The sequence below is a fragment of the Solea solea genome, chromosome 15, assembly GCF_958295425.1.
Source record: "Solea solea chromosome 15, fSolSol10.1, whole genome shotgun sequence".
Taxonomy (NCBI): domain Eukaryota; kingdom Metazoa; phylum Chordata; class Actinopteri; order Pleuronectiformes; family Soleidae; genus Solea; species Solea solea.
The window spans coordinates 18,857,685-18,883,522 of NC_081148.1; the positions used below are offsets into that span (position 1 = coordinate 18,857,685).

A 25,838-nucleotide genomic window follows, 5' to 3' on the forward strand; every position below is an offset into this window, starting at 1 on the left:
GTGTGTGTGTGTGTCTTGTGTAACAAAGCCTCTCTGTCCCGTGTGCTCTGCAGTCAGCTGGATAAAAACCACATCAGCTGCATCGAGGACGGAGCTTTCAGAGCTTTGAGGGGCCTGGAAGTGCTGTAAGTATCTCGAGAAACGCTATTTATCCAAGCCGCACCCTGTATCGTTCCATTAAAGTTCAATTAAGAAATGAGTTAGATTAAGACATTCTCCTGCACTGCCAATAACCACAGATAATATATACACATAGCACAGGCCTTTAATTAGCATGCCCTTGGTTTTTTTATGCCAAAATACCCCCAGTGGGCCTCATGAGGGGGGCCTGCATCATGGAGACCAAGCTCCATTAACTCATTGTTCCACATAGTTGACAGACGTGTTCCCCTCCATCACATTAACACTCCTCCACCTCCCTCCAACACCCCATCCAGCCCTGGGCAGGGCCATCTGACAAGAGAACTCCAAGCATGTTAATCAAAAAAAAAAAAAAAAAACACCTATTCAGTGAGCATTCCTCCATGGATTCATTGGCGACCATATCGTGCCGTATTTCTTAAACATTCAATTAATCATCCCTTGTCAAAATTCATAATCACAGGCCTGTGTTGAAGCTCTCCACCTGAAACAATGTCGATGAAGAGCGACAAAGGCAACTTTGACAGCGCTGTTGTTTTATGAGGGAGCGACTGAGCGGTGCATGTGTGTTTGTGGTGGGCTCTTTTTTTTTTATTATAGTGGGTGGAAAGACAAAAAAAAAAGTCATTAAAGGCTGCTTTCATGGCATGGATGGATTGCAGATGTCGTGATAGGTTTGTCATAATAGTGAAAGAGGTGGCCGTGCTCTGATGGTGTTTGTATGTATAGGTTTATGGGGGAGGTGGACAGGTTGTGTTAAAAGGGGGAGCAGGTTGAAAAATGGTAAAAGGTTATTAGGCTGATTGAAATGACCCGATTCTCTCAGTGCAGCTGATGCCCAGGCGTGTGTGCATGTGTGTATATTTGCATGCATGACTGTGTGTATGAGTGGGAGGTGCCAGGGCATCCCATCTGCGTGGAATGAGGTGTTATTCCCTGTGGGATGCCACACAGAAAGATGGAGAAAAGAAGAGAGGAGGGGGGGGGGGAGGATTAAAAAGGATAGAACGGAAAAGGATGGGTGTAAACAAAAAACTCTTTTTAGAAGTATAGATTTAAAAAACTGCTCCCCCCCCCACCTCCCCTGCATTGTCAATATGACTGTGTCTGATGTTTTGCTTTTCACAGAACACTGAACAACAACAATATCAGCAGCATCCCGGTCTCCAGCTTCAACCACATGCCCAAACTACGAACCTTGTGAGTCACACCTTTCCCATCACCACAATTCTTTGCCTCCTCTTTGATATGAAACTATAGTCTGCAACTCTGCGTGCATCCAGGCAGGCAGGCACAGTCGAGAAAGTGCTGCAGTACCATATGATCCCGAGTTGTTAGGTTCTGTCATTCCAGACATTGCTGGGAGGAAGCCATATCACCACCACAGTGGGGTCTGTAGCGGTGCCAAAAGCCATTATCTCCTCCGTCTAAAGCACACACAACAACAACAACTGGCCCAGATAGACGCAAATAGCCTTAGAAGCCCATTGTGTATTGTGCATTGTATGTCATTACTAAATCTGAAATTATGTACAAATTAAAACAATTATCCCCCACTGAAACTCGGAGCCGTGACTCCGCTGTTCTTGTGGTGGCTTTTTGGGCTTCCTCACTCTCAGTGGGGTCTCATTATATGGCCTGTCTGTTTGTGTGTACACAAATGTGTCTGTGCACCACGGGTCTGCAAGTTAGCATATGTGCTCCCGAGGTCCACCACACCACAGCACCAGAGTTATTCTGGACAGACACGGCATTCCTGGAATGCCGTGTTTGGAGCGCCGGGTTTAGAAAAGTCCTCTTTAGCACTCCTTCTTTTTTTCAAATGTGTCATTTACAATCATCTGCATAGCATATTATTTGGTGTGCGTCGCCACAGAGATGGGATGTGATTAGTTCTGTGAAAGAACAGACACTTTTGATGCTATTCTTAAGTTCAGATGGAGGTATTTTAGATAGCAAAGAGGCAAGGATCTTTTAATGATACATTTGTTTTCCTTTCTTTCTTTCCTTCTACAGCCGACTGCACTCCAACAACCTGAACTGCGACTGTCATCTGGCCTGGTTGGCCCAGTGGCTCAGACAGAGACCGACACTTGGCCTTTTCACCCAGTGCACTGGCCCCACTGAGCTCAGAGGACTTAATGTGGCAGAGGTGCAGAAACATGAATTCAGCTGCTCAGGTAAAACTTGTGGAGTTATTGCTTATTTAATCAGTTATATTTTCAGAAGCCTTTTTTTTTTTCTGCGGATCAAATACGAACAAAATTAGAAAATCCTTGTTTGCAAAGGGCGTCTTTGATCATTCCATCATTCATTCCACAAAAACTCACGCTTATAAATCATTTTCAGTCTACTCTCTCCCACATTGTGTTGTGTGTCGGTGTTTTCACCTGGCAGCCCTTTCACAGCTCTCGCTCCCCCTCTTGCCCTTTCATGTGTCTCCAGCAGTTTTCAGGAGTTGTGTAGCAGTGCCAGCAAAAGGCCTGGTATATATATATCTACATATACATATATATATCTATATATATATATATATATATATATATATATATATATATATATATACATATTTATATATATATATATATATATCTATATATATATACATATACATATATATAAAACTCACATCTGGCACAAAGGTTGCCCTCACTGACAGTAGCTCACCTTCTGCTCACTTGTCATTATTCATCACCTTTCACCTCCCTGTGCATGGATTATCACGGCTTTGCGCGGGAGAGAGCGTGCGGACGTGCACTGGGGTTATCATATCAGCACACTGGAAAAACAGCATGAGAAACTCTACTCCCCACAAGGCCATCTCACTCTCAACACCAGCTGTGAGGAGTGTTCCTGTGTGTGTGTGTGTGCATGTGTGTGTGTCCCCCTCTCTCTCTCTCTCTCTCCATGGGTTGTGATTTTTACGCAGCCATACGGCGTGACAGCACAGATCATTAACTATTCATCGCCCAGGGAAAGAGACTCAAAGCGTGGGAGTGTAATGATATAGAAGGGTGGTGGTGGTGGTGGTGGTGGTGGGGGGGGTGTCAGGGGAAACTTTAGGGTCTGGCGGGACCCATATACAAAAAGTTGAGGTTTTGCGTGACGGACAGTTGCAGATTTTGTATCATGTTGATATAAGCCTCCTTCGTGTAAGACGTCGATGTTTTCGTAACCAGGAAGGCTGTTGTTAATCAACACTGATTGGTTCAAAACATCAAAACAAACACAATGGACACAAAATCTATCGCTGTGTGTATTTCTGCCCGTCATGTATAAATATGCAATCATGCATTCACGCAAGCACACGTTTCTCCCGGTTTCTTCTCTTCTCTCTGACCAGAAGTTGAACTCCCAGTGAAGGACTCATTAGGAACTGGCTCACTGGCACACTGACGCACATGCATGCACACACGCATGTGCTTTTTGGTATTCCGCGAGTTTGTGTGCGTGTTAACTAGTCTGTGCCGTGCAGGCCAGGCCACCTGCGGGGGATTTGAGGCGGGGTGGTGTTGTGTTGAAGGAGGGAGAAAAAGTAAAATGGGTTACTCTGTGTTATTAGTTGCTGTAAAATGATGAAATTCAGCATCGTGACTCACCGACTCCCAGTGTTCATCTGAAAAATGCCAACATTTTGGAAGTTTTTCTCAATAAATGTGCAAAGTAGCACATTCACAGCTTCACTTTGAGGAACAATATTAATATTTTCCAGAAAGTAAGCTCATTTTTCAGTTAAAAAACAAACACACAACAAACCTCAACATTTTGGAATGCTTCAATTTATTTCAGAGCAATCACCTTTATTTATATTCTGTCTATATTAGTCAGAGTGTCTCTGGTGCGTGACCACCATTTGTTATTTATACTCTCATGATATTAAACTCAGTGAAATACAAATACCACTGCCATTTCCATCCCTATTACTCATATCCCTCTGACTCTAGTCTACATCAGAGCAACTGCAGCTCCTGCTGTGATTTTATTGCACAAATCATTCACATTTACATGTTCTGTGCTCTCCCTGATCATTTATGTGCCACTCGTGCTAATTTAGGGTTATGTGATGGAAAATTAATGATTGTTGTATCGAATTACAGCTCCCAAGGATAATAAATGAAGTAAAAAATATTATGTTTGAAATGAGCAAACTGCTCGAGGGGGAGGAATAAAAACATCTCGTGGAGTTAGAGATGGGGATGAAATGGTTGTACAAGAGAGAAAAGGGGGGAGAAGACAGGGTGAACCTCAGTGTGAGGAAAGAGACAAATGGAGGGAAAAACTCTTTATTAATATTTTGAAACGATGAGAATAATAAAGTGGCGTGAGGTTGAATGTAAGACAGGAGTTAATGGACTGCAGTGGCAGTGATGTGGGTGTGGAGTGGCTGAAAATGAAGACACTAAGAGCAGTGAGAGCAAAGCAGAAAGAGCAGCTGTAGGAGGGCAGAGTGATAAAAAGGTGAAGGCAAATAAAACAAGGGAAGTTGGATGGGAACGGAGCGGTGGAGAAGGCAGATGGTGAAGGATCTAATGGGGAAAACAGCTCTAGAAAGAAGTGGATGAGTGTACATCAAACAGCGTCACCTGAAGTATACCTGTCAGAGAGCTGTCATTGTGAAGGCTGCTCCAGCTGTGCTCTGCACTCTCCCTGATCTCAGACCTGTCAAATGTGCCGTGTTAGATCAGAAGGGACTTCTTCTCTGCCCCACACCTGATCCCAGATCTGTCAAACCTCTGCCACGCTAGATCACGGGACCTCAGATCACACGGGTGCAGCACGGTGTGCTCTTGATGCAATTTGTTGTGTTTACTTGCTCCCCCAGTTCTGTGAGAGCCTCCCATCCATTCAGGTACTTGATCAGCCAGAATCATGTAATCCAACCAGTAAATGACTTATTAACTAAATGGTCCGACAGCCATAGTAATAGTGGGCAGTGACCTTTCTCAGGGTTTCAGAGAGTGGAGTTTCTCTGTCGCTGACTCTAACTCCATCTTCATCACCCTCATTCTCTCTCCCCTCCTCCCCCCTCCTCACAAGCTGAGCAATAGATAGAAAGGTCATCAAATATTGATGGTTGGAAACTTGGATTAGTAATGCTGTGTAAATGAGGCCATTTAAAAGTCTGTTTTATTCATTTTATCTAGGTTACACTTTCATACACACATGCTAAACACCCCCACACACACACGACACATACCAAACAGTGCATGCACCCACATCACTTACAGTGCCACAGTTGTTTGAACAGGTATCTAGAGACGGTGTGATGGGTTGTGCGCTCTGTATGCAAATTGAAAAGTTGAAATGTTTTATAACGAATGGAAGTGAAGAGGTGGGGGGGTGTAAAGCTGAATGTGCAGAATGGCATTAATTCGAACCAGAGAACGCAGACTCAGGAGGAACATTTCCACAGAGATCAATGGATGTTATTGAGAGTCCATCAATCACCCCCTGCAGCTCTTCTCTTCATATCCTTCTTCTCCTCTCAATACACCGTGGCACCCCTTTAATAGATAACCTACTTTCGTGCCTATTGATTTCCACAGATGTACGGCTTTACAATAAAGTCGGGAACAGGCTGTTTAATCTCTTCTCCCTCAGTGTCAAAACAGCTCAGGTGATGTGCGTTCATTTGCGATTCACTTTATAAAACCCTGAGGACCAACTACAGTTTGAGCTCCACCTGAGTGCGAGAGCTTCTCCATCAATCTCTCCCAGTAATTAAAACGTTCCAATCCACCTGTGCTTACACACCTGTAGGAGGCGCGTATTTCAGCATCATATTTAACTCCTGTTTCACTTCTCATGCACGTTTGTTTCAGGTCACCAGGAGTCTTCCAGCCTGCAGCCATGCAGCACAGGCGGTGGCTCATGCCCGGCCATGTGCACCTGCAGTAACAACATCGTGGACTGTCGAGGGAAGGGTCTGACCGCCATCCCAGCCAACCTGCCTGACAGCATGGCTGAGATGTAAGCAAATGTTATGCCTGATTTTGAGACAGTGTTTAATACGAGTAAAGCTGATCATTTCCCTTTGTCAGGAGAGTGTAGGTGTGATTACTCAAAGATCTAGTCACAAACACAAAAGAAGACCGCATGAAACGTCTCAGGAGTGTAATATTCTGCTCAAAAAACCATCATCATTCAGCAGCTTCTTGACCCGAAAGTACTGCGTGACGGAGCTAAATAGAGGCAGAATAATAACAGCGGCCACAAAACATCACCCAAAAGTTATGCACTGCAGCTTTAACAGCAATATTACACATCTTTGGTCAAAAACTAAAAATAATACACATCTGAGTGAGAGATGTGTCATTTTAATGCTGCAGATGCCGTCGGAACCCGATAACTGTCGGCGTCTGTGCTGATCAAAAACAGAACAACAGGAAAGAGATGGATTTTGCAGGAACATATCCGCAGCTGCACGGCTCTTTGAAGCGTGGCACGGCAGGGCATTTGCTCACACATACATATTCAAGATTTGTTGTGTGTGTTTTCTTATCAACGTCTCTGTGGTCGAACAAGGCCGGGATGATTTAGGCATCCGTGTGTATCTGCTGTTCCAGCTTGCTTCCCTCACCAGGCATCACCTGACGAGGGAGATTTGATTTTCTGTTCACTGGAAGAAAAAAAATGTGCAGACTTTTTTCACTCCGACTGCGCGGTCCTCCCCAGCTCAGATGGCTGTGAACTGCGTTCAAACACTTTGCTATCATCCCTCCCTCAGTTTATCAGCCCCGTAACATCTGTCTGAGCATTAACCATTTACAGCCCGCATGCTATCTGCGGTCTGCAATTCATGGGAATGCACGTCTGCACGCCTGCATGAAATGGTACAGTAACACCACCGTGAATGCGTGGCGAGCAAAGGGGAGGCTGACGGGAGAAAGTCAGTGGTCGCATATCTTCCAAGGAGCATGTCTGTGTGTGTGTGTGTGTGTGTGTGTGCTCAGGAGGACACAGCAAGTTTCTAGGTCTCTTCCTCCCCATGGGGTCTGTTTATAAATACCCAGCCAGCATGGAAGTCACAGATCCCGTGTTCCCCAACAACCCTGACCCATTTCTCCTGCAGTGGTTTGTGCTGTTACCTAATTTGGACATGCAGTTCACACTTCTGTGTTTTCTTGCCGAATCATATGACCACCCACACAAATATTGAGGCATTTAAAATCATTGAGGTCCTCACACATTCTCTGTTCTGACTATTGGTGTCCTCCAGTTTGAATGTTTCACAAGAGGAGCTGTCTCATAGCGACCCATGTGATCTGTGAGCAGGACTAAAGGGAGAAACAGGGGCAAAGCTGACCTACAGTAAAGACATGTTTAATGTCTCTCTGCCCTTCACATTTAATTGGTGCTTAACCATGTCCTGCTAATAACTTCCGTGTTCTGTTTCATCTTTTACAAGAAACTGACTTATTAAAATATGAATATTTCCCCTGACCAGAGCCTAATATTATATTCACGCAGCAATCTTCACTCCCTCTCCTCCTTTTCCTCGTGTGGTCGTTCCTCATGCAATTTTTTTTTTAATCTGCTTGCCAAATCACCACAGGCAGGTTTGAGGAGGAAGATCAGCGGACAGCAGCGGAATAAACAGAGAAGGGAGAGATTGACTTGGTAATTTGGTGCAGCAGGTTTGATCTGTGCTTGAAGTTCATTATAAAAACAGCTTCAATTACAGCTAGGCGGGCTGCTGGGTATCAAGGCCAGCCTAATGCCTCGTTAATGAGGCACTCAGAAACTCACATACTCACACAAATACACACATGCTGCTCTCATTATGTACAAATCGGAGAATTGCAACCTCCCTGCCTTGCTCTCCCCCTAATGAGTGCCAGTGCCGTGTTTTTTGGCTGTAAGGGCTATGAGCTGGTTTGTGTACTCCCCCTGTGAGACCAGGCCCAGTAAGCCTAAACAGTACCACAACAGATTACTATGCACCACGGTCTCTGTCTGCAGCGACTGAAGTCTGCCATAAAAATCTCCCCCAGCCTTTCATCCGCCGCTGCGGTCCTGCCATCCGTTTCTGACACACGCATGCACCGGGTGAATACCCAAAGGCATAATGTGTTTCCCCTTAATGAAAACCATGCTTAGATCCTAATGAAGAGGATGAAGAGCATTGATTGGGCTGACACAAACACCAGCTCACAGACACACAAACACAGACAAACATACAAATGTTCACTCTGATGAATTGGATGGAAACCATTGATTTTATGTCTGAAGGCAACAAGAGATTTTCTCTAAATGGGACCACGCAGCTCTTTTGTTGATTGGAGGGATTAAGTCGCTTGCACATATTGATCTGTGAAGAGCGACATTGTGAAAAGTAAAAAGTTGCCCTCATCTGGCTCACTGGACGGCTGTATGCTGAAACACAGCTGCGTGAGTCCGACTTAACCCTTTAACACTGAGCGTATCGCAGATGACACGTTTGAATTACGCAAAACGTCTGTACATAGTTCCCATTTTTTGGACATTGAGACAAAAATTCAAACAAATGTTATTTTAAATATGTTTCATACTGTTTTCAAATTTCAAATTCAACCAACAAAATCTGGTGTTCATGTACAGCTTTTTGTTTTTCTTCATTTTAAATTGTTAATACAGTATTTTAACATGCAGTCAATAACTGCCAGATATCGAAAGTTATTATTAAGACAAATGGGCAAAAGCACTTAGTTACAGGACATTCTCTGGCCCTTTTATGGTTAAAATAAAAGTAGCATTAATTGTGATGCTTAAATGTTTAAGGGTTAAAGCAAACTTTTAAAATACATGTCAACATGTTAGTCTGACAAAAGTTGTACTGGATCAAATCTCTCACTCGAAAACCAGAAGATGCGATTGAGAGTTAAATTATAATTGCTTGTATAGGTTCAGTTGGATTTAATCTGCCATTGGTGCTGGGAGCTTTAAAACTAGGACACAGAAGAAGACAACAATGAACTTTAACTTGGAGACCAAAGTCGATACATGTTGGAAAGTCACGGAATACTTAGACACATTAGTCCAATGAAACAGCGTCGTCATACTACGACCATCGCTCAACTTAACTGTGCATGGAAACGTTGGTTGAATGTAAAGACTAAAACGTTGCCATGCTATATCGCGTATGTGTGTTTGTGGCACACCGGGGTGCCACAGCACGTACGCGACCGACACCAACACATGCAAACAACATGCAGAGTGCCAGACTCTGCATGAAACAGGCAGGCCAACGGGTTGATGAGAGATGGTGCTAAAGCCACTTGGCCCAACACTCTGCTGCATGGTGAGGGCAGAGGAACCACAGTGCTGTCACTCCGCTGTAAATCCAGGGACACTTTGGGACAGGCAGACAAAAACAGACAGGGAGAGCATGTCCACCGCAGGAATCTGTGGTCTGGAATCACTGCTATCCGAAGTACGTCAATTGCACTCCTATGTCGCTCCATAATCACGGGCCCCTCCTTTGAAGGCGAAACATTCCTGATTGGAAATTTTTTAAAAACTCAAAACTGTTAAGTGGTTGTGGTTAATGTCTAACAAAACATTTACCCCCCACGAATAGACATAATCATAGCAACAGCCCCAGGCCCCGTAATAAATCTGAAACGTCTCTAAGAGAATAATTAAATCATGTGGAAATGGTCTCAAGCCAAGGAATCACACACGAAAGAGGGTTGAGATTAAATCTATCAACAACATTCTGCTTGCCTAGGAGTTTTTCCAGAATTTTTGCATTGTCCTGTGGCGGCAAATGTCATTTCGGATTCCACCAGCCTTCCACACGCCACCTCACACATGGGACCGTGCTTCGTGTTCTGCAGCCAGTTCCTCCGCTGGGCGGCAGCGCGGTAGGACAGGCAGACAGGCCCATAGCTGGCTCCCGCCGGGCCCTGCTAAGCCTTGTTAAGGACAGTTTTAAAAGCTGTGAACTGACCTGCAGATAAACAGCCCCCTGTCAGCTACACCAGGGGACTGTTCTGCGACTGAGCTGGGTCCCAAGTAGCAGCCGCCCTGAAAACACAGACATGCATGCCCACACTAATGGGGGTTTAGTGATGTCTGTTTCCCTGGGACCATCTGAGACTGATTAAAGTTTGTGACTGTTCTGTATTAAATGACTAAGTGTATGTTCGTCTATATATTCATTTGGTTCTTTGACAGTTTTCTTTATTTTTTATGGGGGGGGGGGGGGGGTTTGTCAGACTTCGTCCTTGTCAACTTAGCGTCAGCAGCTCTTATAGGCTCACGGGAAAAAGTAAACCAAAGCCAGTAATATTTCACCGTGCTGCAAAGGGTTTTGGTGAACACTTTGCAGACACGCCGAGGAAGACAAATTTCACAAGATCATTATTGATTTCAGGATGTTATATGAGAACGTAAGTGCTGGAAACTGTAAATGTTATAACAAGAAGAAATATGACTTGGAGTTGAAGGCCTTAACACCCTCCGGCGAAGCAACACAGGGCCTTTTCCCCTCCAGGTCTTTTTCCACAGCACTTTAGTATTCACATTGTTTATTGGTTCTGAGGATGTTATGACTCCAACATGCCTGGACCTATTACAGCTGGGAAATAGATCTCCGCTAATATAATCAGGCCAATCACCAGGGGTCAGAGGTGATGGTGGGATTACTCAGGTCTGTTTCCATGGAGAAGTCTATTGTTTGGTTAACTGATGGTATTTCTCCACTCTTCTCCTCTCCTCTCCTCTTGTTCTTCTTCTTTCTCCAGACGTCTGGAGCAGAATGGTATTAAGTCTATTCCACCCGGAGCCTTCTCTCCCTACAAGAAGCTGCGTAGGATGTAAGTACAGCAGTACACTCACCTCGGGGCTAAATAATACAGACGAGAACAAGAAGCTGAGGGCTGGAAAAAGAAACGACAATTGGCAGTCCTCTTATTCCACTCCTGAGAAGCATGAAGTATTTATTTTGTCTGTGTCTAAAGAACATATTCCTGTTCTCAGACTTGGGGTGGTATGGAAAGCAAGCACTCAGATGCTACATGAGTATAATAACAGACCTCATCTGTCATTGCTGGGCACTGGTATTTCCCTGGCTAGTGTTGTGTCCAGTCCAGTCCAGTCCAGTCCAGTGTGTGTGTGTGTGTTGTGCCTGCATGGGCACGCTGTAAACTGGGGCTGGGAAGATGAGGAGGAGACGGTGAGTGTGCTGGAATGAGGGCTGAGGCTTCGCTTGCTCTCTCTCACAGTGGCAGGCTCATAGTTGAGACTGAGGGTTTTTTCGGGCCGTTCAGCCAGCTGTCTGGTCAACCAGCCAGTGCTCGCCAGCCGGCCAAACCCGTAACTCCAACACCAGCAGGCCTGACCAACATAGCAGCAGGCAGCCAGAGGAAATGGGAAGGTCAGGGAGTTTCTCTGCCCTTCGCAACGAATTTCTCACAGTTTTATCTTATCCAGCGATGATGTGATTCTCAGATGAGGTGACTACAAGACAGATGGCAATTCAAATCAGATGAAATCTCATTGTAGCTTCCGTTAAATCAAGGGGAATTAACATTTATTCTTATGAAAATAAAGTTCTAGGTCAGATTTCTATACAAAGTAAAGAAAAGCCTGAGACCAAGTGAGAGCTTTTGAGTTAACAGGAATGGTCCAACTGCTATTTTAATGTATCTTCCCTGAACCTTGATATTATTACAATAATAAGGTCAAAAATGTTCATGTTCATGTTTTTCTTTTTACTTCAAAGTAAATGGAGCTCGTAAAAATGACAACCTAATCTCAAGCCCTTACAACTGAGCCAAAAACTGAACAAAAATGTGTTACAGCTATTTTATTTGTGTCTTCTGTAACCGCAGAGTGTTTCTCAACTGCTCCTGTCATCTCTCTCCTACCAAATATGAAACAGTTTTCAGGCACAATCAGACCTTCTTTTTTTTTTTTTTTTTTTTTTAATTGACAAATAAAAAACATTTTTTTTCTCTCTCTTTCAACATAAATTATTATTGTACAACACTCTTTGACATTACAAAAATAAATGCCAGGCTATCTTTGTCTCAAAATCTGTGAACATTGTGGATTCACTCCCAGCACATCAAGTTAGTTTTCACATAAAGATTCAAAAGAAACTGAGCCAGAAACTGACATTTAAACAATAGTACAACAACCAAAAAAAAACCCCGGCCCCTCTTAACTCTAATACAAACCAGATTTAATGGCAGTGAAATGTCTTGCTCAGCTTCCAGTTGGTCCCCCAAACAGACGTGACCTGCTATTGTTGCTGCTACTGCTTCTGCTTTTAGTAACAACAGTGGACGGCTGCATGTCTGTGTTGACCCTGGTGCCTGTGTTGATTCAGCTGGCCGTACGCCGCCGTCACCAGTCTGGCCTGTCCTGTGTCCAACTGTCTCAGTGCACAGTGTGTGTGGACGGTGCTGACATATCATGATGAATATGGCCCTCGTGTGCATGTACATCTATTTGCTTAGGTTTCTGGTGTTTTTGAGTGGGCAACGCTAAATAAGTATAAGGTCGGACAAATTCTTTAGTCTGTTTGTTTGCTTATTTGTGGATTGCAGGTATGCGTGTTATGTCCCTCCTGACCCAGCACATCCTCTCCATTCTCCTCCTACATGCCAATCATACGTGTTCTCTTTCACCTTGTCCCAATTTGAAATGACCTACACGTGAACTGCTCCTGAAGAGATAGATGTAGTACCAGCCCTCACACACTGACACATACACAAACACACCAGTGCAGATGTTGGCTCCTTTGCCACATTTTTTGCTTCCAGGAAACCTCAGTCCTTTGCAGGAAGACAAATAGGTACTTATTTAACTGTTACCCCCAAATGAGAAAATATCCCTCTCCTTCACCGCATGATGATTTTCCTTCAAAGGTATCCAGTCGACTGGAGTTCAGTCCACATACTCTCACTCGCTCTCCATCTGTCTTTCTCTCTTTCTGCCCCACTGTTTCTCATTTACTCTTGCATTTACTCACACATAAACACATGGACACATAGGCTTAGTGGTTATCCTGTGGGGAGAGGCCTGTGGATCCTATTAACAACGGCCGTGTTTGGAGTCTGTCTACTGCATTTCAGTTTGGATCTTAGCCCCCCGTGCCCCAATCTTCTTTGTACACATGAATTGCTTACCCATGATACAACACAGAGCCAGTCGATAGGCCACAAATAATACAAGTGAATGTTTTGATTGGCTACAAGTCTCCAGCCAGCTCCATTTAATCAAATCCCGGAAGGGAATGCACCATGAGATATGGGAGAGAGCTGTAACTCATCCTCATCCACAGGTCACACTACATTTGCTTCCTCCTCTTTCACCAGTGACAACCTCACGTCCACTCCCACCTTCCTATGAGGGTGACTCCCACGTGAAGAGTTAAATAAACAAAGGTCAATCCTTATTCTGCAAATCTCACTTTGCTTGTTCTTTATCCATTTTTCCTCTCTGCAACACAGTGACCTGAGCAACAACCAGATTTCGGAGATCGCTCCTGATGCCTTCCAGGGCCTTCGTTCGCTCAACTCTCTGTAAGTGGCTTCAGTCCTGTTTGTTTATGTGCATAAAATATGCACTCGGGTGTCATTTATCTTGTCAATAACAAGTCTGCGTTGTGATTCCGTAGTGTGCTGTATGGAAATAAGATCACTGACCTGCCCAAGGGGGTGTTCGATGGCCTGTACGCCCTGCAACTGCTGTAAGAGGAGCGTGCACTAACACTCTGCTGATTCACTGCAAACATATACTGAATACCAGGCACCTTTTACTCCCACTCAGTGAAAGTCATATAAATATTGCGTTTGTGCATAGTTTTCTAAAATGCATAATAAATGAATCCATAAAGAATCTTTGACAAGCTGCTTTCCTCCCTCCGTATCGTTCCCCCCCCCCCCCCCCCCCCCCCTTTTCTCCCCCATACTCTCAGGTTGCTCAATGCCAACAAGATTCATTGCATACGCGCCAACACTTTCCAGGACCTGCAGAATCTCTCCCTGCTGTCGCTCTATGACAACAAGATCCAAACTCTCGCCAAGGGCACCTTCACTTCACTGCGAGCTATACAGACCCTGTGAGTCAAAAGCACACACACGCACGACAAACATGGCGCTGCACACACACTCTGACACATACTGAGCCTGCACCATAAAACGTGAGCCAACACAGGAGTTGTTTACGTGCAGGTCTGTGTAATAACACGGGAACGGAACCATGAGGAGAGTAAATCTATCATCTTCACAAACACACACAGCTTTTTGCGGCCGCGTGGAGATCAAAAACAGCTCCCACTCGCTCCACCCGCACCAATTCTGTCTAAATGAAGGCCTCCTATTTTCTGTACCAATAAACAAGGCGAGCCACATGCTATGATCAATACGGACCCCACACCGTGTCCACCAAGTCTGAAACACACAGCGTGATGAAAGCTGCAAACAAAAGACACGCAAGGAGACACCTGTTGAAGAAGTTGGGGCTCACCACGAGGGCACTGCGTTACAGAGTCGTAGTCTAAAGGCGGCTTCTTGTTTTGCCTGCCATCTCAAAACAGGGTAAAAATACACACTGAACCCTCCCCCAGTCTCTGTTTATCCAAACTGACTTCTTCATCTGGATGGCAGCACACGCTCTTCAAAGTGAAGCAGGGTTGGAGAGGTTATATATCATATTAACAGGAATATTTACCAGCAGCACAGCCATGCCCCAAAAACAACCGCCGAGTTAAACTCAATGAGCAACACAACGTGAAAAATGAACCTGAAAAAATTGAAATGGAGGTTGTTTTTTTTTTACGGTATAGTTTATGAGACCAAAGCACAATCCACAGCCAAGGTCTCACACAGTGTTAAGATATTCCCCTATCTTGCAAGGTGAACGATTATTTTAAAAAAAGATCACAAAATCACAAACAAAATCTTATAATTTCTTCCTTAGGCCATAATGCCCAGAAAATTCCATCCGTACCCACTCACTAGTTTATGCTGCTCACAGTCAGACAAGCCTTGGCAGATGTATTAATAATATTGAATTATTGTCCAGCTCTACACTGAAATTCCCACTGACATTGTGCAAGTGGGAGTCTGTATTAAATCTGTGGTGATAACCCTTGTTTACATGTGTGTTCCTCTTTCTTCTTCACTTTTTCCTCTTTTCTTCCTAATCCACCTCTCGCCCTCCCTCCCTCCCTGTGTCTTCTCCAGTCACCTGGCCCAGAACCCATTCATTTGTGACTGTAATCTGAAATGGCTGGCAGACTACCTGCGCTCCAACCCCATTGAGACCAGCGGTGCCCGCTGTGCCAGCCCACGCAGACTTGCAAACAAACGTATCGGACAGATCAAGAGCAAGAAGTTCCGCTGCTCTGGTAAGCCAGTGTCCCTCTCTCTCGCTCTCTCTCTCTCACACGATGTCTCCTTATCTCAGGTTCTCTGTTTGGCTGTTTTTATTCCACTTGCCTCTCACTGCTCCTCTCTCTTCCCACTGGGAGCGGCCTTTATCTCTGCATTGTTCCCCTCCACCTTTCACACCGCATTTAATGAGCGATCATTCCTAGCAAAAAGGCTTTTTTATTCAACCTGTTATTTGCCGAGCTGCTGAGCCTCAATCAATATCTCCCCAGACAAACTTGGGGCCATGGAGAAATTGACTGTTTCTCTATTTCCCCTCCGTATTACCACATTGTGAGTCTGGTTTCACATGCAAACCACAGTGAGCTGAGATCACCAGTCGAGGCTGGTATAAGGGCTAGAGTTTCTACACATGCCCATCATTCCTCTGCACTTCTGCCAACCTCAAACTCCCCTCCCTCACATCCCTCCATCCCGTCGCCCACTCATCACGCTCTGCCTGCCAGGCTCAGGTTTCCTTCTCGCCCTCTCAAACCTTCAGTCCTCTGCACCTCCTTCGCTCCCCTCCACTCTGTGTACACTATTGTGTTTATGTACTGTGTTACGCTGTCTGGCACTCTGCACGGCTGAGGTTTCACACTTCTTTTACAGCAGCGTTTGTTTGGCTTAGAAGCGAGTCCACGTTTTTTTTCTGTTTCTTTTGGTCATTTTCTTTCGTTCTTTCTCACCATCTCTGTTGTTTCTTTCATGTCACTGCTCCCTAGCAACAGCCAAATATTCACCACCTCTCAACAATGTTTCTCGTCACACTACATCGTCATACACACAGAGATAGTCCAGTGCTTCTCTGGCATAGAACTTGAGTCATGTGTTGTCATATATAAGCTCTTTATATATGACTGTTCTGATGCATAGCGACGCCACAGCTATGCAGACCAGACTGGTCTCACTGACACTCGTCCCTCTTTCTTTTCTCCATCACAGCCAAAGAGCAGTACGTCATCCCAGGTGAGTGGCTTGTCATTGTCTTCCCCGCAGTCATGTAGCATCATCATCTTTTTCACCGCTCACTGTTCAGTTAAAGATCGTTCAGGCTTTAAAGGAACCCCAGATGTGTTGAATTCCTGTGGAGAAAACCAAACCAAATAGGTCTGGCTGACTGAACAGGCCGATTTTATTTAATCAAGCGACAGATACTTGATGTCATTTCACAAAGTGTATTTGGCAAAGTTTAAGTTAAGTTAAATTTGAGTTTTAAACTGTTTTTATTAAACAGGTGGAGGTGGGAAATAAATTATTTGCATCATACACTCACAAATGGCTGCACTAATTTGTAAAGATTGGCCATAAACACATCTTAGTTGGCCTCTTGTAAAAGCTATAATTGGTGACAAACAGACTTCCCTGGTTTAACGTTGACCTATTATTTTATACAAATGTTTTTTTTCTGTACTTCTCATCCAGTGTTGTTAGGAGGATGAACCTTAGAGGAAATAGTCTGCACAGAAAAAGCTTAAAAGGGTAAAAATAGTTGAAATTTGCACACCAGTGCTGGTGGAACCTTTGTTATTTATAATAATTGGGCCCGTGACTGACGTTGCATTTTAATGTGATATACATGCGAGAACTCCTGCTTCTCTTCAGCTCTGTTTTCATTAATGTCTCAACAGAGTCTGAAGGAAGTGGCTCTTTGCTTTGGCATGAGCACAGACAGTCACTCATCGGGGGGGGGGGGGGGGGAGGAAAGGAGGGAGGAAAGGACAGGGGGGGGAGGAAAGGAGTGTGTCCCTTCTATCAGTTTAAGCTAACGAAAATAAAACCCACCAGAGGACCCAGATTCCTATCAGCGGATGTTTCCGGACCTCTTAACAGGAGCGCTTCCAAGAAAATAACTAGGAGGAGCGGTGATGTGTGTCAAACTGTGTGTGTGTCTGTGTGTGGTGCGGACACTCATTGTCTACGCCTGTGTGTCTGTGCACGTGTGCATGCGTGCGAATTAATGTGTCTTTGTGTGCCGAGCTGAGATAAAGCTTGACGCTGGCTTAGAGAACAAATGGAAGAACTGTGTAAGCACAAGAAAGATCAAAGACTGATTGTGATTAATGAGAATTTCCACCTCCCTGAATGATCACTATAAAAAAAGAAAAAAACTGAGAGCACGGGATTATAATAATGCACTCATAATGAGGAACCAAAGTGAAGGGAATTGTGGGAACTTCTACAACTCCACTCCAATGAGTCATTTTGCACCCCAGAGAGGGGAAAACCTCACCCCACTCCTGTGCGTTTCCTCCTGTTTCGTTTAAATCTGCCGACAGTAAAAGTGTCGCCACCGCGCGCTCGTGATGATGATGATGACTCAGGCTTCACAAATCTCCTCCGGCTCTTCTACATCCTCGAGATCAAAGTGCTGCGCTGCACTTTCATTGCTTCCTCTGTAGCAGGAAATGCCTTGTCCTGTTGTCTGGCACGGCGAAGGACAATTCCTTAATGACCCGCATTACTTTCACATTACTCTCTGCATGCTCCGCTGAGCCAGTGAAGTGGCACAGATTCAGACAAAGTCTTTCCATGAAAGCAATTCACTTCTTTTTCACTGTCCACCCACATTGTTTTAAAGTTGATTATAAGGCTTGGGGATTCTGTTATGGTTCTGAATGTTATTCAATATACTCAGGCAGATTTTTAATACGCTACCGTAGGGTTTTGTCTGGGTTGTTTGAGGTTTTCCTGGTCATGGTTGTAGTCTGGGAGCCCCACACTGTCTTGCTGACATCATCTCCAACCCTCAGGCAGAGAGGTGCACTGATGTAAGCATGCCAAATGGAAGAGGACACAAAATGCAGGGGCTGTTCCCTCTAAATGGAACATATTCACACACCCAGGCTCCACATGCACATACACACACACGTGTACTGATGTAAAATGCACACACACACTGTTCCGAGTGGGTCCCACTGCTGTTCCATAATTGAGCAGCCGTGATGTAACTGTCAGCACGCTTTTTGGCACGTAACGTCTATTCATAGACAGGGGAGATGCAGGAAAGTGTCCCACTCTCCTCCTTGCTGCCTCATTCTCCCACTTCCTCTTTGCAGCTCTGACACTCACCTCATATATCTCTTCTCACCTGCCTTCTTTGCCTCCCTTCTGCCTTTTCTGTCCTGTATGCATGTATCCCCCCCCCCGTGTCCTCCTTCATCCGTCTCCTCCACTTTGACCTCACCTGTCTACACACTCAGTGCAACCGCCTCTCTCCCACCATCCTCTCTTCCTCTCCTGGGTGCTCTGCTTCATTGAAGCAGGTTGTCTAAATCCTCTTTGGCATCCCTATCTCAATCCTCCCTGCTACTGTTCTTTTCACCCCACTGCTCCCACTCTGTCACCTCTCTAAAATAACTCACCCGCACCTCCCCCATCCTCTTGACCTCACTCATTTATCTCCCTGCTGTGAACGGTAGCTGCAGGATGTGCCTCAGGCCGCCTGAGGTTAAAAATTATTTGGGGAAGCTGCTCCTCAGTTCACGACTGGACAAACTAGTGAGAGACAGCTGTTGAGGGAGCATCATGGGAAAGCACGGTGCCTGAGTGGCTATAGGGACAAGGCCGACGTCATTTTGTGTTATAAAAATATATGTTTTGTCATTTTTCTCCCGTCTATAGGCACAGAGGACACCCATCTGAATAATGCATGTAACAGTGACCCAGTGTGTCCTCCCAAGTGCCGCTGCGAGTCCAACGTCGTGGACTGTTCCAACCTGAAGCTCACCAAGATTCCCGAGCACATCCCATCATCCACCTCTGAACTGTAAGCAATCGGGAAGAAAAGTCTGCTGTGCAGAAATTCAGAAAGACTCCCTCTAATTTGAATTTATAGACATGGAAAGTAGCGGACCAGGGAAATCCAAAACTCACTGGATATTTTTAAGATGACTGGATTTATGTCTTTGTATGATTGGTTGATTCTTTATTTTCATGTCATGCACAAAAGTACCAAACCCTCATGGGTTTATAAGTGAAGGGTTGCAGCGATTCAGCCTGTATTTCCTCCGTACATCTTCTACCGCTTTAACCTCCACATGAGAGTTGTGGGGTGTCGCTGGTGCCAATCCCAGCTGACAAAGGGCGAAAGGCCACTCTCATGGAGTGTCCACCTGCAGAAAACCCACGCACAGAGAGGACATACAAACTTTAAATGTTAAATGTTATTTTACCGCTTAGTTTAAGATTAATCCTTTGCCTTCTCTCTCAGGCCTTGCAAGAAAAAATCTGTTAAGCACAACTCAAGATGTTCAAAAATCAGCACACATATAGGACACTTTAAAGAGGGAACGTTGTCATAAATAGGACAGTATGTGTAAATTCCTTTGGAGTGGCATAAACCCGTCCGTCTCCAGGGTTAATGGTAATGTTCCTGTTTTCCTGAGTGTAGTGGAGCACAAAAGGATCTTTGTCTTTTGTTCAAATTACAGGTGACATATGGTTCTAGTGTATAATCACTCTTTATGAGACATTCCCTGTATGATTAAACCTTTTCAACTTCTGCTCTGTAGCCGCCTGAACAACAACGATATCACCAGTATGGAGGCAACTGGAGTTTTTAAGAACCTTTCCCAGCTGAAGAAAATGTAAATGAAACTTTCATTCTACTCCTATAAGCAGTCATCACCTGCATAGTATGGAATCCATTATCTGATACTTGTTTTTATTTCCTGACAGAAACCTAAGCAACAACAAAATCACAGAGATTGAGGACGGATCGTTTGAAGGCGCCTCGACTGTCGTTGAGCTTCATCTCACGGCTAATCAGATCGATACGGTGCGAAGTGGGATGTTCCGAGGCCTTGAGGGACTACGGATGCTGTGAGTCAAACACAATCGCACACTCAGACGAGTGCCGACGGTTCCTAAAATGCATGATACCTTTTTCAGAGTTGTGGGCTGAATACGTTTAATTTCCTCCCTCGTTAGGATGCTCAGGAACAACAAGCTCAGCTGTGTCCACAACGACAGTTTCACAGGGCTGCACAATGTCCGCCTGCTGTCACTGTACGACAACCAGCTGACCACCATCACTCCTGGAGCCTTCGACACTCTGCAGACCCTCTCCACCCTGTGAGACCCTGACATACACACGTCATCTTCACTTAACCCTTAACTTAACCCTTAACTGAGCACTTTTTTTTTTTTTTTTTTCACAAATCTACCCCTTTTTTGCCCCCAGTAACCTCCTGGCCAACTCATTCAACTGTGACTGCCGGCTGGCTTGGCTCGGAGATTGGCTGAGGAGTAGGAAGATTGTGACAGGTAACCCTCGCTGCCAGCGCCCTGCCTTCCTGAAGGAGATCCCTCTGCAGGACGTGGCTCTACCGGACTTCCGCTGTGAGGAGGGTAAGTGGAAAAGAGACGTCCAATAGCCTACCACCATCTCTCACTCTCACTCTTTGCATTTTGCTAAAGCCTCTACTTTAGGGCCCGTACACTGAGAATACATTTAGGTTAATCCACAAAAGTTTTATCCAAACTGAACTACCATTTTTTGGGAGCCTTTTTTAAAAAAACGAGTGCAAGAGTGAAGAAATCTCAAAACACCACCCATGCATTTTAGTGTATACAATCAAAACGCAACTTTGGGAATATGATGATGTCATAGCCTGACCCTAACCCTAGGGAAAGTTGTGTGTTCTGTGTGGATGAGGCCTCATGTGGCTACATTCAAATTATGTTTCCGTTTGAAAATCATGCATATTATACTCTGGATACGACCGCAGTAAACACTCCCCAGACATTGTAGAAGTTAATGTCTCCATTTTTGTTTGAAAACCCTTGGCAGAAACAGAGACCTTTGGAAACAATGAGCAGCAGTCGCTTAGTCTTGAATACAAAGCTCCGATTACTTTCCGTTTAATCTCGTCCTGCTTTGACTTTTCAGTAGCAGTACTTTCTGATAGAAGCAAACAACAACCGAGGAAAGATTCAGCTTCCTGTTTCTGATGAGGAGCTGAAAGAAGCATCTGGACAAAGATCAGATTTTTAATTTTTTAAATGAAAACATATTAGTACGGCTGTAACCTGACAGACGCAATTAGTCTCTTTGAAAGGAGACAAACGTCTCCAATACAGTAGATGACCTCGACTGTATGTGAAAGTCGCCAGTCTGGCTTTTACTGATGAAGATTTACACGTTTCACCTTGCTGTGCAATAGAATATGGACAAGAGCTGCTTAAAGTGTCTGAGATCTTCTGGAATAATGACCGCTATTGTGCGACTCTTTTGTTTACTGAATAGATTGCTTCTCAGCAGTTCCTAAGCTTTCAGTCGATGTTGGGCTGAGTAGAGCTATTGAACTGTTTGCCTTATTGACCAGTCAGCCTATTTGCACCTGAATTAATGTTAGACTTGTCGTCAGGCCTTGGGCAGTTTCCATTCTTTGCCCTTGCCGGTCGATATTACATTAGCGAGGCTCCTCTCGCGCTGTCCGGTCGTACTTTTTCACTTCCTCTTTTTTCATTGTCCCACTGCTTCATCAGCTTCGCAGATTGTGCTGCTCTTGCACTGTCTTTCCTTTTGGGATTGTTCAAACTTTCCATCAATTCTTTTGCCAGGGATGACAGCTCTGTTGGTCGTTCTCCAAGGTTCTTCCTTTTCCTCTCTGGTCATCCCTCTGTCCTCCTCCCTGGCGTCTGACTCCCCTCTTTCTCCTCTTGTGTTTTTTTTTCCCAGGCCAAGAGGAGTCAAGCTGTGTGCCCAGACCCCAGTGTCCCAGTGAATGCACTTGCCTGGAGACGGTGGTGCGCTGTAGTAACAAGCACCTCCACACACTGCCCAAAGGCATCCCCAGGAATGTGACTGAACTGTGAGTTCCTTGCTATTAATTATGCTAATTGCATTTATATCTTATCAGTTTAAGTCTTAGGAATGATTGTCTGGCTTTGTTGGAGGTAGGAAACCAAAAGGAGACTGTACAAAGGTAGAGAGGAGCTTAGATAGGTATGAAAGTGATAAGAGGTAGAGTGAAAATAGTGGAGCCAAAATATAAAAGACAGTGGGATGGAGTCAATAAACCCTGAGGTTATTCTCTCAGACATTCTTCTCCTGTGTTTCCTGCAGCCCTCAGGGTTAGTGCTGATGTCACTCTCACACTCAGAGCCAAGGATCTGTGCGTGCGTGCGTGTGCGCGCGCATGTGTGTGTGTGCATATTTGTGTGACGGCCAAAAGCCTGTCCACAGGAGTATGGGGGAGCGAGAGGACATTTTAATGAGCAGTTTTCAATGGAAAGGGGAGGGAATGGAATAGGTCTGGAACTTTCCAATACTGCTTCAAGTAGTTCAGACTAATACACACACACACACACACATAGATGATGGACGCACATGCTGTGCAAGCCTTGAGGCCTGTCATTGTCCCAGCAGGTGTGACCAGGTGTGCCCCTCTGTTCTGGGCTTTCATCTAGTCATCTGGAGAGTTTTTGCTACTCCATCATTATCTAAAGTGTCCTCTACACCATCATTACCTATCATTACTTCTGAACTCAAGGTCCGTCCTCCCCCAAGCTACCCAGCAACCCTGCTGCCCTTCCCACCTCGTGTAAAGTGAACAACAATAGCAGGAGAAAGCTCCTGTAGCTCCGCTCAGAAGGGAACAAGCCCTTAATCAGTCATTTATCATGGTGACAGCCCTCTGGTAGCATTTTGTGTTGGCAGTCAGCAGGGTGGTTGCAGCCCTGCAGGCATGATGTCGCACACATGACTGTGTTAACACAGAAATGCCGGGAAAGCAGCCGTGGGTGTCTGCGTCTCAGTCAGCTCAAAAAGTGGGACGCTGAGTTACACCTAGGCACAAAAATGTCACTGGATGTGAACAGACCGCCGCATATTCCCTCCCAGAGGTGATTTATAATTATCTATGTGTCTAGAATAGAACTGTATGGCACAGTAGTGGGTCATAAAGAATTAAAATAAAAGTGATTGGAAGACAAGTTATTGTTCTGCTTCACATCAGAGGAAGAACAAAGAAAAAAAAACAAGCGCCAGTTAAAATGTTGACAGAAAGCAGAATACATTTTTCCAAATGTAACATATCAACACTGTCTGGTTTGAGAGCCTTGGAAACCTCTTATAATATCTTATAATAAGTAGAAATTAGAGAATAATCCGCTGATACAATGCAGACCTGAAGAGTGCAATTTATTTCACCATAGTGACTGAGCACAAATATACATTTTCTGTAGAACTCTGTAGAACATGTCGGATGAAATGATGAAGTATCTCCTGCAGCACCTGCAGAGTGAAAGCCGTAAGTCACAATGAGACTTTTATTGTGAAACAGCTGTATTTGGCCCACATCTTCTCAAAATATGACCGTGGTTTAGAAAGTAAACTACAGAACCGCAAGTAAATATTTCTCATATCTAAATTGTTCTCGAATACTGTCTAAAGAAACCAAAGCATTTGGATGCGACATCAATCATGAGTTCAGCTCTGTAGCTGTTGTGTGAGAACACTGTGTTTGAAGACACACGTGTCATATCTCACCTGGATCATTTTATTCCATTTGTGTCTTTTTTAAAGGTATCTGGATGGAAACCAGTTCAGTGTTGTGCCGAAGGAACTGTCTGCCTTCAAATACCTACAGCTGGTGTGAGTATTTATCTATGTGTTATAGTAATCTCGCTGTGCAGAGCTGTACAACTGAACCAGTTTGCCCTTTTAATTCATCTTCCAGAGACCTGAGCAACAACAAGATCAACTCTCTGACCAACTCGTCCTTCGCCAACATGAGCCAGCTCACCACTCTGTAAGTACTGACCAGCGTCAGCCTAGTATTTCTCTCTTGACCTCACAGTTGAATATGTTATTATTTTCAAATTTGCAGAATTCTCAGCTACAACTCCCTGCGCTGTATACCCAAAATGGCCTTCAGTGGACTGCATTCCCTACGACTGCTGTGAGTTTATATTACACACGTGTGTGTGTGTGTCTATATATAGATATATATATATATACTGTATGTATATTTACTTGTTGTTATATCTGTATATCTGAGGTCCAGTATGAGCTGTGGACTTTACAGAGACTTTATAGACTGAGGAGATTTTGGCCGGTTTGTTGGTGAAATCTTTCCCTTTGTTTTACATTTAAGGAAGTATCTTTTTTACAAAACACATGATGAACAATGTGAAATGTCTTGACAGCAATTACAACAATATTATTCCTAAGTTTACCATTTACACATGAGTGCATTACAACTTACAGATCACAGTGGATCTACAAAGGCACAAAACGTTTAGTCACAAGTATTTGGAGCTGAAAAATATAGGATTTTTTTCACAAATTCTTCCCACAGGGGCCAGATTGGACACTCTGGTGGGCCGCTTCTGGCCCACTGGCCATATGTTTAACACCCCCGGTTTTTGGTCAGTGTTTAGTTTGGGTTAGTTATTTCATTCATTTATTGACAAAAGGAAAGATTTACAATTTACAATAACACAACATTTCCATATTTTGAATGAAAGGGAGCAGAAAGAAGAGTAATCTTATTAAATGCTTTACAAAGAGTATCATATGTGTAACAAAACAGAAAACAACAACAACAAACATACAAAATAATCATATAAATATCAAAAAACCTCTTTTAAACCTGTCATCCTAACTGATATCAAACTTAACTAACACAGTTAAGGTAAAGGTTGGAGTGAGGCATTTATTAATGAAGGTTAAAGGTCATCATGTCAGATCACGCTCACAGAGAACAGGCCGCGAAAAACAGACGTGTAATATTATGTAAGCATCGAGTTACTTACGAGTCCAGGAAGAGAAGGGCTCTCTTTGGAAGTCAGCGAGCTGCAACGCTTTGAACTGTTCTCTGCCGCTGCTCGCTGTGCCCTCACGTGGAACTCATGAAGACGTAATTGCTGCGAGGGAAGTTGTATACAGGACATCCTGAGCTTAAGCTTTCAGAAAAGTGACGAGTTAATAAGTGGTGAATGGAACAGATGCATGTTGAAAACAACACGACGTGAATGCAACATATTTATATATATATATATAGCGTATGCATTATGTCGAGTCTGTCTGTCTTGAATTGAGTTTTAAAAGGACGTTCTTTTGAAAAAAGACTTCTAAAAAAAGATAAGAGTCTTGAGACTACTTGAATTATTACAGAAGATATTTTTGGAGGTTCCACTGACTACGGGACCCGTGCTCCACATGCTGCAGAGACTCTCTGATTGACTCCAGAGGACTGAGCACAGTCTAAACAGTTACGACAGCTTATGAATTCTCTCTCTCTCACACACACACACACACACGTACCCAAAGCTCAAACCTGTTTTCTCTGTTTTAAATGGCAGTCACGGGGGCAGCAGCGC

The 25,838-nt window shown here is 44.3% G+C and overlaps 1 protein-coding gene across 4 annotated transcripts in view; it reads left to right on the plus strand.

Annotated features, from left to right (window-relative positions):
* slit1a (slit homolog 1a (Drosophila)) overlaps window positions 1-25,838 on the plus strand; it is a 92,352-nt gene that overhangs the window by 51,587 nt on the left and 14,927 nt on the right. For 2 of the 4 annotated variants that reach the window (XM_058651424.1, XM_058651426.1), the window contains exons 6-24: window positions 54-125; window positions 1,270-1,341; window positions 2,158-2,321; window positions 5,964-6,111; window positions 10,869-10,940; window positions 13,584-13,655; window positions 13,751-13,822; window positions 14,051-14,194; window positions 15,321-15,484; window positions 16,452-16,475; window positions 19,131-19,275; window positions 20,021-20,095; window positions 20,187-20,330; window positions 20,439-20,582; window positions 20,692-20,858; window positions 22,192-22,324; window positions 24,040-24,108; window positions 24,194-24,265; window positions 24,344-24,415. In XM_058651424.1, coding sequence (XP_058507407.1) covers window positions 54-125; window positions 1,270-1,341; window positions 2,158-2,321; window positions 5,964-6,111; window positions 10,869-10,940; window positions 13,584-13,655; window positions 13,751-13,822; window positions 14,051-14,194; window positions 15,321-15,484; window positions 16,452-16,475; window positions 19,131-19,275; window positions 20,021-20,095; window positions 20,187-20,330; window positions 20,439-20,582; window positions 20,692-20,858; window positions 22,192-22,324; window positions 24,040-24,108; window positions 24,194-24,265; window positions 24,344-24,415 — 2,025 coding nt within the window. The remainder of the gene's footprint in view (window positions 1-53; window positions 126-1,269; window positions 1,342-2,157; window positions 2,322-5,963; window positions 6,112-10,868; window positions 10,941-13,583; window positions 13,656-13,750; window positions 13,823-14,050; window positions 14,195-15,320; window positions 15,485-16,451; window positions 16,476-19,130; window positions 19,276-20,020; window positions 20,096-20,186; window positions 20,331-20,438; window positions 20,583-20,691; window positions 20,859-22,191; window positions 22,325-24,039; window positions 24,109-24,193; window positions 24,266-24,343; window positions 24,416-25,838) is intronic. The other 2 variants (XM_058651425.1, XM_058651427.1) reach the window with 1 other exon arrangement.